Source organism: Pituophis catenifer, unplaced genomic scaffold (genome assembly GCF_029215685.1).
Source record: "Pituophis catenifer annectens isolate HBS135680 unplaced genomic scaffold, rPitCat1.0.hap2 SCAF_1, whole genome shotgun sequence".
In the NCBI taxonomy this organism is placed as follows: domain Eukaryota; kingdom Metazoa; phylum Chordata; class Lepidosauria; order Squamata; family Colubridae; genus Pituophis; species Pituophis catenifer.
The window spans coordinates 7,926,101-7,948,544 of record NW_027256881.1 but is presented as its reverse complement, the minus strand read 5'-3'; the positions used below and the strand labels follow the sequence as shown (position 1 = coordinate 7,948,544).

The 22,444-nt window shown below is 37.5% G+C and overlaps 1 protein-coding gene across 4 annotated transcripts in view; it reads right to left on the bottom strand.

Moving 5' to 3' along the window:
- The window catches only part of NLK (nemo like kinase), a 107,930-nt gene that overhangs the window by 28,869 nt on the left and 56,617 nt on the right, over nucleotides 1-22,444 (bottom strand). For all 4 annotated transcript variants that reach the window (XM_070932051.1, XM_070932048.1, XM_070932050.1 and 1 more), the window contains 2 exons: nucleotides 18,701-18,830; nucleotides 10,116-10,171 (listed from right to left, as the gene is read on the bottom strand). In XM_070932051.1, the coding sequence (XP_070788152.1) occupies nucleotides 10,116-10,171; nucleotides 18,701-18,830 (186 nt within the window). The remainder of the gene's footprint in view (nucleotides 1-10,115; nucleotides 10,172-18,700; nucleotides 18,831-22,444) is intronic.

Here is a 22,444-nt window from a genome sequence, read left to right as displayed (position 1 = left end):
AACTATATCACTGTGTGCTATTTATGTGTGCTATTTATGTGCAACTCAGAAATGATACGATTCAGGCAATTTTAAGAATATCGATGTGGCTTGACTGAGGAATCAGACAAGCTACATGGAATCCTTGGTGGGACAATATCTCTGCTCATCATTAGAACATGTGTTATCCAATTGATTTCCGTTTATAAAACAGAAAGTATCAGAAAGCACAAAGTATCACTTCATATCTTGCCTTTTCCCAAAGAACAGCTCAGATCTTTAAATGAGCTCTGTAACAGGGGGCACAACTTTTGCTAGGCTAAGGCTTGTACCAGTTTTTCAACAGTAGCTTGGAGGCTGTACTGAAAGATCACATAAACAGTCTTAAGACTTTATGGGAGTATGTGAAAGTACAATTAATACTGCTATTTTTAATTATTTAACACACTTTTCCACAGATGCACATACAATTACAATGACACCCAGCCCTCCCTTCTGAGTTGATTCTAAATTAACCCAGAAGTATATGAGCAAAGTTTATCCTCGACTTTCTTTTCCCAAGTGTAGGCATACAGTCAATAAAAATAGTATTGTGTATAAACAGAGCCTTGGTGACGCAGCAGACTAAAGCACTGTTAAGTAACACCAGCTGCCTGCAATTATTGCAAGTTCAAATCTCACCAGGCTCAAAATTGACTCAGCCTTCCATCCTTTCGAGGTAGGTAAAATGAGGACCTGGTTTGTGGGGGCAATAAACTGACTTTCTATAAAAAAGAACACCGCTTTTGGGGGGGGGCAAAAGCCCTACTAAGCAGATATATACAAAAGTATGAAGGCTATTGCTTAACGCATTGTAAGCCGCCCTGTGTCTCTGGAAAAGGGCGGCATATAAATCGAACCAATAAATAAATAAACAAACTGATTCCAAATTAAGAAATTAAAAATCTCCAACTTAATCAAAATAGTTTAAACTAGTCTGAAGCCACAATGATATTCAGCCCCTGAAAGCCTTGGGAGAAGCCCTTAGAGCCGTGATGGGGAACCTATGGCACACGGAGCCATATCGGTGGGCATGCAAGCTCAGCTGATTTTCGGGCCTTCTGGTCCCACCGGAAGTAGGGAAACAGGCTGTTTCCAGCCTCTGGAGGGCCTCGGGGTGGGTGGATGGGGAAGGCCGTTTTTTCTTCTCCCCAGGCTCCAGAGCCTCTCTAGGAGCCTGGGGAGGGCGAAAACGGCCTTCCCCACACCCCGGAGGCCAGAAACGGCCCGTTTGCTGACTTCAGAAGTTGGCAAATGGGCCCTTTCCGGCCTCCGGGGGGGGGGGGGAGGCCGTTTTCACCCTCCCCAGGCTCCTAGAATGCTTCTGGAGTCTGGGGAGAGCAAAAAAACAGGCCTTCCCCCCCGGAGGCTGGAAACAGCCTGTTTCCCTACTTCCAGTGGGCCCAGAAGGCCCGAAAATCAGATGGGGAGCTGAGCTCACATGCTCACCAATATGGCTCCACATGCCACCTGTGGCATGCATGCCATAGGTTTGCCATCATGGCCTTAGCGATTTCTAAAAGTTGCTATCAAATTGTTATTTCTGAATGACAACAGAGGAACATAATACAACTAAAGATCTATAGAGATTCTCAGTCATCCAGGTCATGCTTGTCTGAAAGGTGCTTTTTCAGGAAGCAACTGGACTTTCTTGTTTTTTCTTTTGAAGACGTTTCTCTTGTCATCCAAGAAGCTTCTTCAGCTGTGACTATCCTGTCAGAGATGAGGAAGCTTCTTGGATAAGAAGCGAAACGTCTTCAAAAGAAAAAACAAAGGAAGTCCAGTTGCCTCCTGAAAAAGCACCTTTGGGACATACAACTAAAGAGTAATCAAATCAAATGTATTTAAGTTTAGTTTGATGAATATGTAAACAAAACGATATAAAATTTAGGTTTTATTGGCACTTCAATTACCTACTTGGGAATCTTGTACAGACCTCGCCACATGCTCTTAAATGTAAAAGAAGAAAATGATTGTACTCTACTTTTGGGGATTGAGAGCCAATGTGGTGCAGAGTTAAAGGTTTGGGACTAAGAACAGGTTGAAGGCCCAGCCTTCAGTACTCTCAGTCACAAACATTCACTGGTTAACTTTGGATGGTTATTTTCTCTACCTTGATCTGTTTGGCAGAGTTATCATTGGGAAGAAAACAGAGGAGGCCTTGAATTCCTGGAGAAAAAGTGGGGTAGAAATCTAAGGTAAATAGAAGATGACTGTAGAAGTGGATAAACTCAAGAGCAATAGGAGAAATGAAAATAAAAATACAGAACTAGCTTCCACAACCATGGAAGGATAAATTGCTAGAGCCTTTGCAATGGAATTAAGGGGTTTCCTGAGACAGGAGAAATGTGTAAAAATATCACTTCATATCATGCATATCATGCATTAATATAAATGGAGTTGTGCGTTAATTCAAAGCTTTGCATAAAAGTTTCAAAAGCAAAAAACATATCAAGATATTAATAGCTGCACATACAGCACAGTTGTGAAACCTGGCTTTTATGCAAACATACTTTTCAGTATTACATCTTCCTTTTTTCTCCCAGAAGCTGTCAGCCTGGCTAATTAAGATTCACTTTCAGGCAATATCATTTTAGCCATGCTAATTTTTCAAGCATGTTTATTTATTTTCATTCATATCTTGTTGTATGGTCACTAGCCGAGCTCAAAAATTTACCACTACAGCATTTTAGTGGTTACATTTTAAAAAATATTGCAAGGGGCTCATTCTCCAGTTTTGATCAGATTTGGCAAGTTAAATTTTTAGATGTATTTTCCTATCTACATCTCTTTTATATACATGTATGCATTAATTTAAATTTACAACAAGCATTTACTTCTTGAAATAAATATTGGTTCCAGATCACTGGGCACCAGGTTCTGTAAAAACCCTGTTCAAGCTCCTGGAAATCAAGCTTTACCACTTTCTACCTAAAAAGGGAGGCAGAATAGACTAACAGTGTACTATAAGAGTACCTCAGTTACTATGCTAGCTACCAACAGAACAACTGAGCCCAACTTCTACCCTTCAGAGAATTTCCTTACAATAAGTCCATTATACATTCTTGACCTAGTCTCTGGTAAACTGGGTCCCTCTGATTACATACTGAAGGACCCAGCTTACAACTCCTCTTTAGTTTCCAGTAAGCTGTCATGTACATGCATACAGTTCCTATTGTACTCATGTTGTCTCCCCCACCTACACTTCTACTTGCTGTTTCTCCAGACAAATTTTCCTGACACCTTCTCAAGCCTCCTTGTAAATGTACCACTTCAACTGCTTGTATCAATACTTTCCTTCCGTCTCCTTGCTTCCCCCACTGGGGAATCAACTACAAAGCCCCCATGTCATCTCCCTAGCACCTCTGCAAGTCCCTGTTTAGCAACTGCCTCATTTAGTGACTAGCTAACAGTGGTATTGAAAAAATAACTTTGTGGCCCATCCTCATCTTTTTGACCTTTGCAGGTCTGTACTGCAAAGGAGAGCTGAAGTAAAATAATAAGCACAAAGCCAGTTTCATGTAGCTACCGGTACCACTTTACTTAATGACCAAGTTGCTGGTCCCAATTATGGTCGTGAAATTTGTGTTTGCAAACTCAATCGATTACTGCATGTTAATGACGGGGGAAACAGTTTTATATCAATGGCAGTGGTTTTTTCTGTCAGTTCAGTTCAATGATATGAATAGCAAAAAGTCATAAAAATATCAGTGTCCCTATGAAATTATTTTCAGCTGGCTGCCTCTTTCCTTCCATTAAAAAAAAGTCCTTATACAACACAATACTCAATAGGCAAACATTTGTGACAGCATCGGCTTTATTTGTTTGCCTTAGGCAAAAATTTAAGTGGGGCTAGTCATTTTGTGGAGCTTGTACACAATTTTATAAAGCTCCTGAGAAGCAAATCTACAATTATGAGAAGAGCATCAACATAAAAAAGCAATTGGATCCAACAAACAAGACATTTCATATTCCTTTTAATAGGAAATTCCGGCCTCTGTCTCTCTTTGTTGTTGTTTTTTCTTTCAGTGTGACATTTCTACCATTCTTTGGGCAAGATAGGATCACAGGAAGCTACATTACAATGATAGAGATCAAAATAGCTCAGCAGCTGTATGTATTAGAGGTTTTCAAGCTCTGGGGGCTGCTACACTGTAATTAAACTATACATATGGACATCATATTTATGATGGCAATAAACAGAAAGAAAGGAAAGTGGATTTTATTCTGCTAGTCGTTGGTGACTATAGGGGATGGTGCTTATCTCTATTTCGAGGCCAGGAGCCAGGCTGTTTGAAGACACATTTCTGCAATCATGTGCCTAACATGACTTTGTGGAGCGCTGTTGCCTCCCCACTGAAGTGTACCTATTCACATTTGCATGCTTTTGAACTGCTAGATGGACAGGAGCTGGGCAAAGTTCACCCCGCTGCACAATGCTCAGGTCATGAATCCGGGCTGTCAGCTTTCTAGCTGACAAGCTCAGTGCTTTAACCGCTGAGTTATCGCACCACCCACTTGTACAACTTCCTTCAGGAGGAAGGGGGGTCTCCAAATGTCTATCAAATACAGTAGTTGTTTTTTCCAATTAAAAAAAAGCACTGCAGTATATTCAGTAAACCAGGAAAAACAATTTTTTAGTCTTAACTTTGGTTCCTTTCATTTCTAATTATTTTTTATATGTCATATAAACCTTGGACTCTATTTTTTGGAACCTTTATCTAAATATTTTTATATGTACGTCACTTTTGTTTTTAGAAATCAATTTTCCTTTTGAGCATTATTTTCCTGATCTATTTTTGCATATACCTTTTCCAATGCAGATATGTATTACATAATTGGGAGAAGTGAAATTGCTGAGTTCATAATGCTTTAAAAGTAAATAAAGTTCAGATTAAAATGAGGATAAATCTCTTTTTTCCCCCATCTTTCTTTTTAAATTTACCTCCAGAATCTAGAAAGACAGAGAGCATAAATCTAGCCAGGAGGCATTTTGTCACTGAGTCTTCAAATTTTTAGAAACTTTTTTCAAAACTTTTATTTTGCTCTAAAATGAATCTTAGCAAAGTGTTTCTGAAAACAAGAAAGGAGCACTGGTTAAAAATTATTTTGTCTATTCTTAATTTTTCCTCAAATAAGACACAAAGACTTTCCAAACATTTTTTTCAGCAATCATCTATGTTAACATTTTAAATTAGCTCTAAATATAGCAGATGATTAACTGGATGAAAATAAACTGGCTGTTGTCATTTAGATTTTTAAGCTGATAAACTTCCTAAAAGGAACAAAACAAATCTTATTTAAATCACTGTCCTTGGTTGGGTGGTCTAGCCCTAGATCTGAAATGCATAAAAAGAAATAATAGCAAGTTCAGATTAACTAATATGCTAGGGTTTTTAAAAAGGAAGAAAAGCTAAAGAACTTGTTGTTGTTGTCAGTTGAGAAGTCATGTCCAACCTATCGTGACCCCATGGACAACGTTCCTCCAGGCCTTCCTGTCCTCTACCATCCCCTGGAGTCCATTTAAACTCACGCCTACTGCTTCAGTGACTCCATCCAGCCACCTCATTCTCTGTTGTCCCCTTCTTCTTCTTTTGCCCTCAATCTTTCCCAGCATTAGGCTCTTCTCCAGTGAGTCCTTCCTTCTCATTAGGTGGCCAAAGTATTTGAGTTTCATCTTCAGCATCTGGCCTTCTAAAGAGCAGTCAGGGTTGATCTCCTCTAGGACTGACCGGTTTGATGGCCTTGCAGTCCAAGGGACTCACAGGAGTCTTCTCCAGCACCAGAGTTCAAAGGCCTCAATTCTTTGGTGCTCAGCCTTCCTTATGGTCCAACTTTCACAGCCATACATTGCAACAGGGAAAACCATAGCCTTGACTATATGCAGTTTTGTTGGCAGGGTGATGTCTCTGCTTTTTAGTACGCTGTCTAGATTTGCCATAGCTTTCCTCCTCAGGAGCAAGCATTTTTTAATTTCTTGGCTGCAGTCCCCATCTGTGGTGATCTTGGAGCCCAGGAAAATAAAATCTGTCACTACCTCCATTTCTTCCCCATCTATTTGCCAGGAATTGAGAGGGATGGATGCCATGATCTTAGTTTTCTTAATGTTGAGTTTCAAGCCAACTTTTGCATTCTCCTTCTTCACCCGCATCAAGAGGCTCTTTAGTTCCTCTTTGCTTTCTGCCATTAGAGTGGTATCATCTGCAGATCTGAGGTTGTTGATATTTCTCCCAGAAATCTTAATTCCAACTTGAAATCTCCCAGAAATCTAATTCCGCCTTTCTCATGATGTGCTCTGCATATAAGTTAAGTAGGCAGGGCAACAGTATACAGCCTTGCCGGACTCCTTTCCCAATTTTGAACCAATCAGTGGTTCCATGTCCAGTTCTCACTGTTGCTTCTTGACCTGCATATAGGTTTCTCAAGAGACAAGTAAGATGGTCTGGTACTCCCATCTCTTTAAGAACTTGCCACAATTTGCTGTGATCCACACAATCAAAGGCTTTAGCATAGTCAGTGAAGCAGTAGGAGATGTTTTTCTGGAACTCCCTAGCTTTCTCCATGATCCAGGGTATATTGGCAATTTGATCTTTAGTTCCTTTGTCTCTTTGAAATCCTGCCTGTACTTCTGGTAGTTCTCGATCCACATACTGCTGGAGCCTAGCTTGTAGGATTTTAAGCATAACCTTACTAGCATATGAAATGAGTGCAATGATGCGATAATTTGAACATTCTTTGGCATTGCCTTTCTTTGGAATTGTAATGAAAACTGACCTTTTCCAATCCTGTGGCCAGTGTTGAGTTTTCCAAATTTGCTGGCAAATTGAGTGTAGCACTTTTACTGCATCGTCTTTTAAGATTTTGAATAGCTCAGCTGGAATACTGTCACCTCCACTAGTTTTGCTGTTGCTCAGATTTCCTAAGGCCCATTTGACTTCACATTCTAGGATGTCTGACTCGAAGTCAGTGACCACCCCATCGTGGTTATCAGGGATGTTAAGCTCATTCTTGTATAGTTCTTCTGTGTAATTTTGCCACCTCTTCTTAATCTCTTCTGCTTCTTTTAGGTCCCTGCCATTTTGGTCCTTTATCATGCCCATCTTTGCATGAAACGCTCCCTTCATATCTCCAATTTTCTTGAAGAGATCTCTGGTCCTCCCTACTCTATTGTTTTCTTCTATTTCTTTGCACTGTTCATTTAAAAAGGCATTCTTATCTCTTCTAGCTATTCTCTGGAATTCTGCATTCAACTGGGTGTATCTTTTTCTTTCTCCCTTGCCTTTCGCTTCCATTCTTTCTTCAGCTATTTGCAAAGCTTCCTCAGACAACCATTTTGCTTTCTTGCCTTTCTTTTTCTTTGGGATTAGTTTTAGTTGCTACCTCTTGTACAATGTTGCGAAGCTCCATCCATAGTTCTTCAGGCACTCTGTCTATCAGATCTAATTCCTTAAATCTATTTGTTAAATCTATTTGCTAAAGAACTAGTATTGCTCATTTCTACATTAAAACATTTTGAATGAACACCAACAAATAAAAAGTTATTTAATGATAACACCTGATGATTAATTAATTGCCTGCCTGCTACATAGCTGTTCTTAGACACACTTTAACTAGAACTGAAGATTGAATCAAAGTGCAGAGTCTTCAATACTAGATACTCATAAGTCTTTTATGTTATATAATATTTATATTATGCCAACAGCTTTTTAAAACTTCGGTTTTAAGACTTAAGAATTAAATAGTTAGTTGCAATTTAGCAAACTATGGCTGGTTGTGAATTTCTTGTGGCCAGTTTAAAAAGAATTAATATTTATTATTTCACTTGTCTCATTGACTTACATATTTTTTCCCAAAAGCACAAGACAGTATTCATAACATTTGTCCTCCATTTTTTCTATCATCCTTGAGATAACAAGGGATTAAAACAGAATGGGTGTTCCAAAATCTCTTAGGGGGCTTCCATGGCTGAGGATGGACATGGATCTCCATGATCCAGGTCCAGTTACTCAATTATTACACCACACTGTTGAGAATATTTATGAAATATAAATCAGATCAATATTTTGACATTAATGTTGCAGTGGAGCCTTTATCAATCCTCTCAACTCAAAAGTGGAAAGAAGTATAAATGGGAGAAAACCACAAAAGAGGAAACTTTTTCTTGGAAGTTTAGAACCCAACTGAATTCATATAATCCTGGCCATAATCTAAAGCAGAAGCATTTTGAAGAACTGAAATGAGCTACTACTGAAATCCCTAAAGCTAATCTGTGTACTTACATTTCTAGATCAAAGATAGTTATTTCTTACAAGGTGTACTTGAATGAAAGGGGTGGGGGGAGAGAAATAACATTTCTGGAAATATAGAAGCTATGGGCATGAGAAAACAATTTCATATGAACAATATATAGGTAGTCCTCGACTTACAACCACAATTGATCCCAAAATTTTTGTAGCTAAGTGAGACCGTTAAGCGAATGATGGCCAGTTTACAGCCTTTCTTGCCACAGTTCTTAAGTGAATCACCGCAGTTGATAAATTAGTAACACTGCTGTTAAGTGAACAAGGCTGCCCCACTGACTTTGCTTATCAGAAGGTTGCAACAGGTGACCACATGACCCCAAGACACTGCAACTGTCATAAATATGAGCGAAATGCCAAGCATTCAAATTTTGATTATGTGACCATGGGGATGCTGCAACAAACGTGTGAAATACAGTCATAAGTCAATTTATTGTAACTTTGAACATTCACTATATCATCATCATTATCTTCTTTTAACGACCCCATAATCCCTTGCAGGGTGGAGTCTGAGCAACTGAATGGAACTGAGTGTTTACTGGCCGGATGCCCTTCCTGTTGCCAATGCAGAGTTATATTCAGCAAATATATTCTCAAAATGCCCAGAGAGAGAAATATCTACCTCTACCTAGGATCAAACTCACAGCCTCCTGATTGTGAGGTGAGAGCTCCACCTCTAGGCCACTTTTTGAACATTCACTAAATGAACTGCTGTAAATTGAGGACTACCTGTATAAAATTGTTATATACAGTAATATATACAAGAATACATTTCCTATGCTTTAACAACGTAAAATGCAGCACTGAACTAAAAGGACATTCAAACTGTTCTATCTGGCACATTTATAACTTTTGAGGGACAATCCTCACAGCCCTTATAATTGTTCCTGCCCTACTGCAGAATTTTTTCCTATATTTATTTGAGTGCAATAAGATTTAAACTATAGAACAGCTTTTTTTGCTTTATATAAGCAAAGGGCAGGTACAGAATGCTTGTTTCTCATACGCCTAATCTAGATCAAAGGTTATCCTAAGCAAGAAAGGAGCAATTTACAAGAAAGCAAGGGCACAGGGTTGGGATGGGAATACATGAGAATACATGGAAATATATTTCAGAAATTTAGTATTATATAAATGAAAATTGAATCCTAATCTTACAAATATCCCAGTTTTTTATATTTTACAGGATTTTTTAAGGATCCTTCAAAATTTCCATTGGACAAAAGTCCAGGGCTAGGGCTGTAGCAGCCTCATGCTCTGTGTTATTTAATAAAAAAATAAATAGTATATTCTGGCATTGAAAGAAATTTTCTTTTGTACGGCAGCCTTCCTTACATGGGAGACAACAGGATTACTAAGCGTAACAAATAACACGAATGTACATTTCAAGATATGCCTGTAACAATCCTCTCCACCACTTATACATATACATCAAATTACTATATCAGCATTTGCACATTGGAAGGCATTAATTTGCAATCATTTTCCAAATACTTTTCTCTACATGATTAAAAGATAAATCCGGGAGAAAATCCTGAAGCCTACCCATGAAGCAGGTTGACATATTAAATTCTTGTAACAATAACCATAAATTTCTATACACGCCCTCCAATTCCTTCTTTTAGAAGCCTGTTCTTTTAAAAATGTTTTTCTAGATGGTCTATTACAGCTGGCCTCCATATCACCTTTCCAGATGCTAAAACTCAAGAGGAAAAGTCCAAAATCTGCAGGCAGTTTTATGAGCTAGAATTAATTACACCTACCTCAATGAAATTATTTATTTAACATTTAGGATACATTTCTTCAAAGTAGTCAATGTGTGGTGGCTGGAGTATGTCGAGAGCGGAGAGTACCTAGGAAATAAGATGGAAGCTGATTTATTACCAAAGCCTCATTTTACAGAAGGAAATGAATGAACAAAGGAAAAATATCTTCAGTTTGCAACTGTATCTTTGATGGTGGGAAGGGCAATATAAATTTTGGAAACCTGAGACAGAAACTCATCAATGGAAAGAGCAATGCTGATATTTTATCATAGCAGATTCAAGGATTTAATAAGGTCAATGTTTAGATTCCAACAAACACACACACACATCATCATACACCTGGCTATGTTTGTTTAGTTATTTATTATATTATCTAATATATTATTTATTATAGAATAGAATAGAATAGAATAGAATAGAATAGAATAGAATAGAATAGAATGGAATGGAATGGAATGGAATGGAATGGAATGGAATGGAATGGAATGGAATGGAATGGAAATGGCCAAGTGTGATTGGACACACAAGGAATTTGACTTGGTGCATACACTCTCCGAGTACATAAAAGAAAAGATACATTCGTCAAGAATCATAAGGTATAACACTTAATGATAGTCATAGGGAAACAGTCAATATAGTGGGAGGAGATGGATGATAGGAACAATGAGAAGATTAATAATAATAGTAATGCAGACTTAGTGACTAGTTGACACTGTTGAGGGAATTATTTGTTTAGCAGAGTGATGGCATTCTGGAAAAAACTGTTCTTGTGTCTAGTTGTTCTGGGTGTGCAGTGCTCTATAGTGTCGTTTTGAGGGTAGAAGTTGAAACAGTTTATGTCTAGGATGCCCAGGGTTAGATGTATTATCATGTATTATCAAATGTATTATCTAATATAATAAATACACTTTTTCAAATGAAATGCTCAGTTGAATGCACAAGATCGAAGACTGCTGAAGCAAAATAAAAACATAGTTAACTTTCAGAGAAGGTTTTGGATAAGCCCTCAGAACAATTCAGGTAAAACTCCACCTCTATTTATTTATTTATTTATTTATAACATTTATTGGCCACCATAATTTATTTATTCATTTAACTAACCATGACAACACCTTAGACATTTCTGTGTTGAAAAAATATAGGTTACAAGTAATAATGGTTTCTTAAAATAATTTGAAATAAAATGATTTAAGGCTTTAAAAATTAGAACCATCCTTTTGAATTGGTCTCAGAGACACACTGGGAAACACAGCCGGCATTAATATCTGTATCTCATGAATCAACAAAATCAGCTCCAGAATTGACAGTCTGATCAATGAGTAGGCAATCTGATGTTTTGCATCCCTTTTGATTAATTTTAATTACTGTAGTGCTATAATATAAAAAAGAACGTGAGGCAACATGGACAATAGTATACTGGGACAATTTTTTTGTTTCTGGTATGATACGAAAGTGCCACATCAAACATTAGGTACATCCACTCCATACTGAAAAAACCTGAACAGGCGGAATTCATTTTTGAATTTCTTGAATTTCAACTGCCTCACATTTTTTTTTATATTACAGCACTAGTGAAAATTAATCAAAACCTGTCATTAGGAAGATAGAGTCAGCTGCTAAAGAAATCTCCAATTGCTGGTTAGACTATGTATATGAGAGATAGAACATTTTGCTTGATTGGTCAAAGAAACACATCTGGAACAGCAAGCTTTCAGTTATCCTCCTTATTTGGTAAACGCAGGATAGTGCTCAAAAAGAGGGGACTGCCTAGCCATGATGTCATTCCAACTGTCCCTCTTGCAATCATCTCTGAATATTGCTGACATCCTGTATTATATTGAAGTAGATAATAAGTAACTAATTGTACTGATTATATTTGGAATTCTTGATTACATTTGGAATTCTGGATTCATTGGTGCTTTCCCTTGTGTTTCAGGCATTCCTGTTTCTCAATAATAACTTGCTGATATTTAGAGATCTGACATCCATTGCTTAAAAAAAAAAAGTGTTTCGGCATTGGCACGGCTTTTTAAAAATTATTTCTAGATTTGGGGCAGAAAGATCCAAAATCCTTTTCTTTCTTATGGCTGGGCTTAGCAGAAGGAATAAGAAGTTTCCTAATCAGGAGATTCAGATTGACTGGTTGTAATCTATTGTAATGATTTTTTTTCCTAGGGAATTCATAGGAGGAGTTTTCTAGTGAGTTACAAGCTGGAAGAATAGTTAAGGAAACAGTAGTCTAAAACATATATAGAATACCAGGTTGCCTTTTTGACACTCATACCAAAATGTATCCCACTTATTACAAGGTTATACTCCACTTATTAAAATATGCCACTTATTACAAGGTTATAAATAAGAAGAACAGATATTCTGGCTTAACCTCTCTCTGCAAAGTGGAGGAAATCCTTACTAGGAAAGCATATGCAGCAAAGAAAATCTTTTTTGATTTGGCAGAAATAAGTGTGTTTGATTCCAGTGGCTGCAGTACATATATTTAATTTCTCAAGACATTGTGTCTTAAATCACTGCAGCTTTTACATTTCAATTTGTATATGGTTGATCTGTTTTATTGGGTTGCTTCACCTATAGCTACCTGGTTTTCCACCAGCTGGAGTTTATAGTTGGTTTTGACAATGTTGCTATCTCTACAAACTATGTCTATTTATGGTAGGCTTTCTTATTGATAGTTGTAACATCTGCGTTTACCTGTTAGCATCTGCCCTAACAGAACATAGATTCCATATTTACACTGGCTGTCTTAAGTGATGGCTGTCATTAAAGTGATGACCACCACATGACTGATTAGTTTTAAAAAGAAATGAAATGGCATGAAGTCTAGATGAAATTCCCAAAGAAAGGAGAGAAAATGAGAGAAAGCATAACAATAAAGTAGGAGTAATGAATTCTGGAGTGTGTTTTCAAACATACATACTGGTACATATACAATAGTAGTAAAATTGGGCTCAGTGGTGTAATGATCTGTTTTATGACTGTCACGACTTGCAACTGTAATTACCAGGTTCAATTACAGTATTAACTCAAAAGTCACCTATATTATTATTTTATTTGGGGGGGGCATGTTGGACTTACTATTCTGTGGTGTTACAGTGGTTAGAATACAGCATGGCAGGCTAATTCTGCCTACAGCCTGGAGTTCGATCCTGACTGGCTCAAAGTTGACTCAGCCTTCCATCATTCCAAAGACCCAGATTATTGGGGGCAATATGCTGACTCTGTAAGATAGGGCTGTAAAGCACTATGGGGCGGTATATAAGTCTAAACTGTTACTACTCTTGCTATTTAGGGTTAGCCACTTGAAAAGCATTCACAAATAATACTTGTCCGTTATAAGTATTTTCCCATTATCTGTTCTGATTCTAAAGCAGGCCAACCCAAAACTCTAAGTCTTGCACTTAAATATTCACTAACCTTGTCAAAGTCCAATCAAGTAAAATCACTAGCTGTATTTTAGTTCTATTTTACAAAGAAAGATTTCTCCTTATTTAGAATATATCATAGTTGGTTTCTTAAAATGATATTAGGATACTTTGGTGACTTTTACCACAAAATAGCCATATAACATATTACTGAATTACCTTGGTATTTCTTACAAAACCCCTAAATCTTCCTCATTCAGAAGAACATGGTCATTTTTTTATTTACCAAAAATGCATGTGATACAAGCATCATGATCCTATCATGTTTCTCAGTCTGCTTATTTTTTAAATTTCTGTGTCAACTTATCAGAATTGATAGGCAGCATTCCAGATTACTCAAATCCTATTCTTGAAAAATCAACAGACAAATACAGAGATTAAAAGATAATTGAGTACTGAACAGAACTTGACCAGAAGGAATTATATTTGTTTCTTTTAAGAAACCAACATCTTTAGAACTAATGTAAAACATTTATTTAACAAAATACAAAACACAAATTCATTGCCAAGTTAAAACCACAAAAGCCAAATTGTATAAACTTGTACAGGTAATAAACCAAGACTGGAACAAATGCCTTCTTCTAGACACAGCGTTCCGTGTGACAGTGTTCTGTGTGCCTTTGGTGTTGAGTCATGCTGGCCACATGACCATGGAGACGTCTTTGGACAGCGCTGGCTTTTTGGCTTTGAAATGGAGATGAGCATCGCCCCCTAGAGTCAGGAACGACTAGCACATATGTGCGAGGAGAACCTTTACCTTTACTTGATATAATTAATTATTCATTATTTAAAATTAATTATATTATGTAATTGATGGTTAAGTATTTAATATTATTAAATTATGCAATATTAATAACTAATTAATATTAAAGGAATATAACATTAATATAATTAATACGTTCCTAAAACATATGAAGAATTGTTGCAGGAATTGGGTACATCTAGTATAAGAAAAAGAAGGACTGGGGTGTTCCAATATTTGAGGGGCTAAGAGTTAAGTGTTAAAAGGGCAATGCAGAGGGAGTGGGAAGAGCAGCTTTGCCTTCCAGGTTAGGTTTCAAAGAAGGCAAAGCAGCTCCCTCTGCATTGCCCTTTTAACACTTAACCCTTCATTGTCTGTTCTCTGTCTCACTGCTCTTGTTTCTCCCCCTTCCTTTTAAAACTTTTTTTTACCAGGAAATATAGAAACTGCCAAACACAAACTATGGCTCATTATCCTGTTTTGAGTTAAAGAGGCCATGCAGAAAGGCAGAAGGCAGGGGAAATGCTGCTTTGCCTAGGTCAGTTTGGAAACAGCTGCTCCACATGGCCCAGTTTAAAAACGGCCTATAATACTGAATTCTGCAGATCTCCGGTAGGTAAACAAGGCATTTTGAGGGGTGGAACAGTGGGGCAAAGCTGGCCCAGTCTCCCAGGGACCCAATAGGGCAAGGACGGGGTGGGGGACGGGAGGGGAAGAGATAGATGGGCGTGCTTTAGCATCTCTGCAAAGTTATTCAGTCATTCGTAAGTGCAAATGACAGGATAACATTTGTAAATTTCTTATCTTTGAATCATGATTGTACATGGCTTTTGGGAGGTCAGTTGTAACTTTGTATGGTCACTAAATGAACTGTCGTACCTCAAGTATTACCTATATAGTCCTGGTTGTCACAAAGAGAAAAAAAACTATTTTGATGCAAACCAGTTCTACATACAAGAGAAAAGTGTAATTCATACATAGTCTTAATTTTTTTAAAATTAAAGAAAAACTTTTGTGCTGCTAACAGAGTTCATTTAATATACAATTGCAGTGATTTTATATCCTAGTAAGCCAAAGCTTATAGTAATAACCTTAGGACCATAATTTTAAAAAATGTATCTTTGTTAAATGTTAAGGCCAGATAACCTCTAGCATCCTGTTTTCTTTTCATGGTTTTATTATGAGACCAACTTCAAAGAATGATCCTCAGGCAAAGAAAACATCAAAACTGACCTGCATCTGCAATGTTTAGAATCTGATCGTTTCAAACCATCACTAATCAGAGACAGAGATGGGAGGTTGTGAATACAAATACACATTTAAGCTACCCCTTTCATTCTTCACAATGCTTGCATAGTTACTATTAAAAGTTGTTTTCATCAGCTGTCTATACAGTCTCCAGAGCCATTAACATACCAGCACATCAGGTTTCTGGAGCCAAAATATGACTATAAATTAACAGCATTGAAGTAAAATGAGTTGTGTCATTTTTTTAAATAGTACACCACATGACACAACTGTCTTAATTCTGCTCCAAATTTCAATGAACAACAATCTGAATCTGCTTTAAAGAAACAAAGAAAGTACAGCACATTATATTTGGAATTATTTTTTTCTTGGATTTGTTGCGGAAAATTTTGCCATTAATAAGAATTAAAAGTTCACATACATTCTTAGTCCTTATAAAATTAAGATAGATCTGGAATTAGTCAGTCTATAATGCTAAAGCTGCAAGATAAAGCTTCCCTTAGGCCTCTTTTGAGTTTATAGCTTAAGTCAGACCTGAACTAGCCTTCCTGCCCCAGTGCTCACAATCTGAAAAGCTATACTAGAGGTATATCAACTCTTTACTGTTCACCTCAAAGAGACTTAATCTTAGCTTTCAAATGAAATACTTGCACAAGATCATACTTTTAGATTCTTGCAAATATTTTGCCAAAAGGGAAAAAAGGGAAAGGGATTAGGTTATAAGGTATCACAATTTTATGCTGGGGGATTCTGGAATGATTAACTTGAATTTCATCTTTGGGTCCTAGGAAATATTCATACAGGATTACTTGAAGTACTGGCTCTGCTCGATTCTTAACCTGCTCCAATTTAGATGCTTAAAAATGATGTCTGCATTACATCACATCAGCCCTTTTTTTAAAAAACTTTTCTTAGTTACATTGTTATTGTTTGCTTCCCTTAATACTATTTATGTTTTGTCATTTAGCTAAACTATAGTCTGGCATTATGACATTATTGCTCTACCTGGCATAAGGTGAAATAGGAGATAAAGGCTGATGTCTTGTTTGATTAATTGACCCTGCCAAAGCCTCCGGATCCAGAAATGTAGTTTTAACTATAATTACTTTAAGCCAAAACAAATTCAGTATTTATATGTATTTATTTAATCAACTTGTATAGCTGCTCATCTCAAACCAGTGACTCTGGTTGGCAAACGATCATAAAAACAATTAAAACAGTTAAAACACAATACAAAAAAGAAATTAAACACAAATAGCTGTCAAGCGATATTATAATCCAACAGTATCAATGCAACCAAGAATTATCCTTCACATAATTGGGATCCTAGGCCCAAGCACACAGCCAGATCTTCAATGCCTTCCAAAAGATTAGCAGGATTGGGTCCATCCTAATCTCTGGAGGAAGAATGTTCCAGAGAGCAGGAGTTATGGCAGCGAAGGCACACCTCTGGGTCCCCACCAGCCAACATTCTTTGGCTGATGAGACCTCCAGCTTTCCCATCCTACGGGAAAGGGTTGGATACGTAGAAACAACATGGAGAAGACGGTCTTTGAACAACCCAGTCCTAAGCCATGAAGGGCTTTAAAGGTGGCAATCAACAGTTTGAATTACACCTGAAAACACACTGGCAAACAAAGAAGCCCCCAAACAGTAGTATTAGATGGGATGAATAGCCAACACCATTTATAATTTATACATCTGAATCTTCCTCAGGACCTGCCCCATGGAGACCACATTTCAGCAGTCCAAATGGGAGGTCATGAAGGTATGAATGACAGTGAGAAGAACCTCTCAGTCCAGAAATGGGTGCAGTTGGCACACAAACTGAAGGTGTGCAAAGGGCCTCTTAGCTACAGCTACCACCTGCTTTCCTGACTCCAAGGGACACCTGGATTTTGCATCAGGTCCATCTGAGGGAGTGCCTCCCCCCATCCAGTATCAGAAGTAGAAAAACCTTGGTACTGGAAGGCCCAAGCACCCAAAGCCATCAGTTTTGCTTGGGTTGAGCCTAAGCTCATTGTTCCCCATCCAGACCCCTAGTCTCCACGGATGGTCACAAGGACATCCACAGTATCATTCAGACAGCCTGGGGTAGAAATGTAAAGCTGGGTTTTTCATCAGCATATTGATGACGCCTCTCCCCAAACTGTCAGATCATCTCACTCAGTGGCTATAGGTAGATGTTAAATTAAAAGGAAGAGAGAAATGAGCTTTGCAGAAGCCCACAAAGTAGGGGCCATGGGCTGGATCTCTGTCCTCTTTATCAGCACTGGCTGGAACTGATTCCAGAGAAAGGAGGAAAACCAGCATAACATTGTGCTTCCTATCCCCATCCCATCCCATCAGAGGTCATCCAAGAATGTGAACAATGCTGTTTCAGTCCCAAACTTTGGCCTGAACCCAGACTGAAAAGATCCAGATAATTCAGTTCATCCAAGGCCCTTTGAAGCTGCCATGTGACCATTTTCTCTCCAACCTTTCCTAAAAAGGGAAGGTTGGAGACCTGGATGAAACCTGTTGAGATTAGTGGAGTTGAGTGATGGCCCCCTTGAGGAGGGGACACATCGCCACCTTCTTAAGAGCCAGCAGGACCACCCTCTCTTAAAGAGGAATTAAATGAAATCCAATCACATAAACATCTATAATCAATCTATGGTCTCAGTTTGAAGCTTGTTTGAAACTACCTTGACTTAGTATTTGTTACAGTCTCTCTAGATACATTACGTATTGTGATTAATTTGAAACAGAAATGAAAGCTTTCCAAATTCTCTGGGATGTTTGGGAAGAGGAAGGGAAGAGAAGCACAAGGTTCACTGCAGTTCATTTCTTTCATGCCTAAGCAATGGCTTAGGGCAACATGCAAGCACACTATTGATTCTTTACTGTCCTAGAAAGTAAAGGAATCATCTCAGATATAATGTGTCATTTTTATACATTTTCTTGGGGGTATTGGCTGTTTATTTTAAGTGAACAGGTGTATTGCAACATAGAAAGCGGATTCAACTGGATTTAGATTTTAGATGTCTCCATAGTTCTAAAAGAGCTTTGTTGCCGCTGATAACAGATGTAATTTACTCAGAAATTGTTGTCCTTTTTTCTAATGCCTATGAATATTTGTAAGGTTTTAGAGTAGCCTTTGGTTAGAATGCTAAAAAATGCAATGAAAATATATGAACCACTCACATTGTCATGCTTAAAAAAACACAACATCTTCAATTCACGGAAGACCCTTTTGCAAGAGACCAGATTTTGGAAGACGTTGGGCATCTTTTTGAGTGCAACTCTCTTTCCATCTCGTGGATCGGTTACTGACCTACAGAAAAACAAGAATAAATATAAATTTTATTTTAAGCAACTTATGTCCTTACAAAGAGAAAAGACAGATGAAAGAATTTTCTAAATAAATCCACATATTAAGAGCCAGACAAAACTCCTGAATGAGTCTCGCTGCTTTTTATTGTTTCCATTCAATGAATTCCAACTCTGCTTCGGATATATCACTACCCTGCATGTTATTGGGCTACAGAATTTCTGAACACTCAGATCCTTCAGTCCTGTGTTAGTAAAACTCTTTGCCTCCAGTGTACAATGTTTTTTATTCTCCAAATGTGGGTCATAGGTAGCCCTGGGGAGGTCTGAGGTAGTGGTCGCTAAGCAACTTGTTGTAAGTCAAGGACTACCTGTACATAGCTTTGGATTACTGGGGAACAGGATAGGAAGACATGTATCTCATGTATCATGGTATTTCCTGAGTGAAATTACTGTAGTCTCCTCTGCAGTAAAAATTGTTAAATTTGATTATCTAAGAATGTCAACATAGGATGCTGCTGCTTAATCTGATGACATAAAACGGATATAAAATAGTCCTAGAACATTGAAACAGACTATCTTTACGAGAAAATAAGTAGCTACCTCATACTGAAGCTAATTTGTTGATCTATCATGTCTCAATTCTTTTAAAAATATTTGTTTTAAAATGAACAAATAATTAAAAATTATAAAAATATAAAAGTATCTGTTAATAATTAAATAATGATTAGACAGTGAAGAAAAAAACCAATTATATACATAAATTAGCTGAGCATAAAAAAAACCCCTAGCAGAAAAATCTATACAATAAAACAACAGATAGTAGCCACATGAAAGACCCTATATAAAATAAAGTTTATTGATTGTAAAGCTTAGCATTCAATCTAGATCAGAGATGTCAAATTGGTGGCCCGTGGGCCACATGCATCAAGTGCAGGCCATGCCCACCAGAGCTCCACAAATGGGAAAAACGTCATGAAATGTCATATCACAGCAACACGACGCGGCAAGTTTGACATCCGTGATCTAGATCATACAATAATCTAGCTATGCCACATTCTCAATTCATCCAGAGTATTATCTTTTTTTTTAAAAAAAATTCTGTCTTCTAAAAGATAAAACTCAAATTCTAGATCAGGGGTGTCAAACTCAAGGCCACTGGGCTGGGGCTGTCCCGCGGGGCACTTAGATCTGGCCCACGGGGCATCCTGGAAACAGCGAAGGATCAGCCTGCTGGCAGAGGGTTGCAGGAGGCTGTCCCAGCTGAAAATGGAGATTGAGAGCCCGTTTTCACTAGCAGAGCACTCGGGCCACCACAGGCACCCCTGACACGAGTGACATCAAGCTGGCCATGCCCCCTGGCCATGCCCCCCGAGGTCAAACACAACCCTGATGCGACCCTCAATGAAATTGAGTTTGACACCCGTTCTAGATCCATTTCTTTAAATCACAAGGATGATCTTCTTTGCATTATGTAAAATTATCCTCTTTGCCAAACCTTTGTAAAGGTCCTTCGTGTGATGACAAAAGATATTAGGTTTCAGTACCATTTAATACTGCCAGTAATTAGCTGTTCCAAATTTCAAACAGAGGTTGTTCTTAACCCTACCTCAACTAAATCCCTCCTGGGATTGAACCTGGACCTAATGCATAATGCATGTTCTAGCGGGAGCCAAGAAGGAAAAAAAAAACAAGTAGTACCTCTTCAGAAATATCATTTCCAAAACAAGGATAAGGTTAAGCTTTTATCAGCAACTTTTATAACTAACTAAAATTCTTCATGCGCAGACTGTACTCAGGATTACCTCAAAAATACAGGTAGCCCTCCATTTACAATCATTCATTTAGTGACCATTCAGTTACAATGGCACTGAAAAAGTGACTTATGACCATTTTTCACACTTATCACAGTTGCAGTATCCCAGGATCATATGATAATCTTTTGCGACCTTCTGACAAGCAAAGTCAATGGGGAAGCCAGATTCACTTCTTGTGTTTACTACCTTAACTGCAGTGATTCACTTAACAACTATGGCAAGAAAAATCGTAAAATGGGGGCAAAACTCATTTCACAGCTGTTTTCCTTAGCAATGGAAATGTTGGGCTCAATTGTGGTCATAAGTCAAGGACTACCTGTATGACTGCAAAACACTACTGAAGTACATAAATATTTGATTATTTTATTCTAAAAACTGAGCAAAAGCCTCCCCAAAATTATCAGAACTATATCTTCATTAATTTAAAATGTTGTACAGAATGTAATAGTGCCATGTAATAGTTTCTGAAAACTTCAAAAATTCCACCATAAATAATCTGATATCTCAGTCATCGAAGAATGAACATAGGTAGTTTCTCAGCGTGGAATAATTTTTCCTTGTGTAAATAAATTTACTATTTTCTGTAAAATCTGTTAGAACAACTCAGTATGTGCCAATCACTGAGCATTGCTTAACATAAAACATTTATTTCTTTAAAAGTTACTCTTAAGTTCCATCTTGTCTTTTTACAGCTTGGAAAAGCATAAAAGAAAAAAAAAGTTTCAACCTGTGGATGAAATATATCAAAATATTGGCCTTCAATTTGTCTATTAAACACTACTCAGAAAGCAAAATTTCACTTAATTATTCATACAATGGCTAGCCTTGCTAGCTCCTAGCAATCCTACCCTAATGAAAGTAAATGGCAGTGTGGTAATTTCACAGCATGTTGAGTTTGTTCTCTCTTAACTGGGGATAACAGCTGCTTTAGTTCAGCACAAATAGTACCAGAAATCAGAGATAAGTGTTGAAGTCTGTTACACAGGAATGCTTTCCTTTTCTTTGCTGATGAAAAGGCTGGCTGCGCTCTTCAGCTTGTTGTCTCCTCCCCCCACCAAAAAAAAAAAAAAAATTCTGTATGAGCTAATGAGTTACAGCTGGTAAAGATAACAGCTACTTTTGACTGTACGTTCCAATGCCTCTTTTTTAAAAGCAATAATTCTAACATATTTGAACAAAACCAGGTTTTTTTAAAAAAAAAGAATTAAAATCTACTCTATGAAGCAAACCATATCGAACCAAGATCCTTGTTACAGGCTTTTGGGGGGACGTGGATTAATAGGACAATTATTTTTGACTTTGCTTAGTACGTATGTGCATGAAAAATTAATTTGTGCAGAGCCCAAGGGACAAAAAAGCAACATGATACTTGAAATGCTAATTGGTTTACTCTGGTACAAGTTTTTGTAGGCAACTGGCTGCATCATCAGATGTTTCATAAATCTGATAGAACAAACAATGTCCTGTGGAAGTTCAGGTTACATGACTATTTATATATCTTCAATTAGCATTTTATAGATCAAGATCAAAGAGTCTAAAGCCCATTCCTAGCAGTGTTTGTACCCTACATACTGACAGTGAAAGCAATAAAAGGGAAATATACGTGCCACGTTATTTATATTCAGAAGCCATCCCCATAGGTGAAAAAATATTTGTCAAAAATCATGATTTATTTACTAAATTTGAATTAAGGATCAGCTCAAATTCAAAGATTATGAGAGGGAAAAATTTCATTGTATATTATTTATAGTATCATACATGCATGCTTTTATATCCTTCTTTCATGTCTCCACTTAAATCA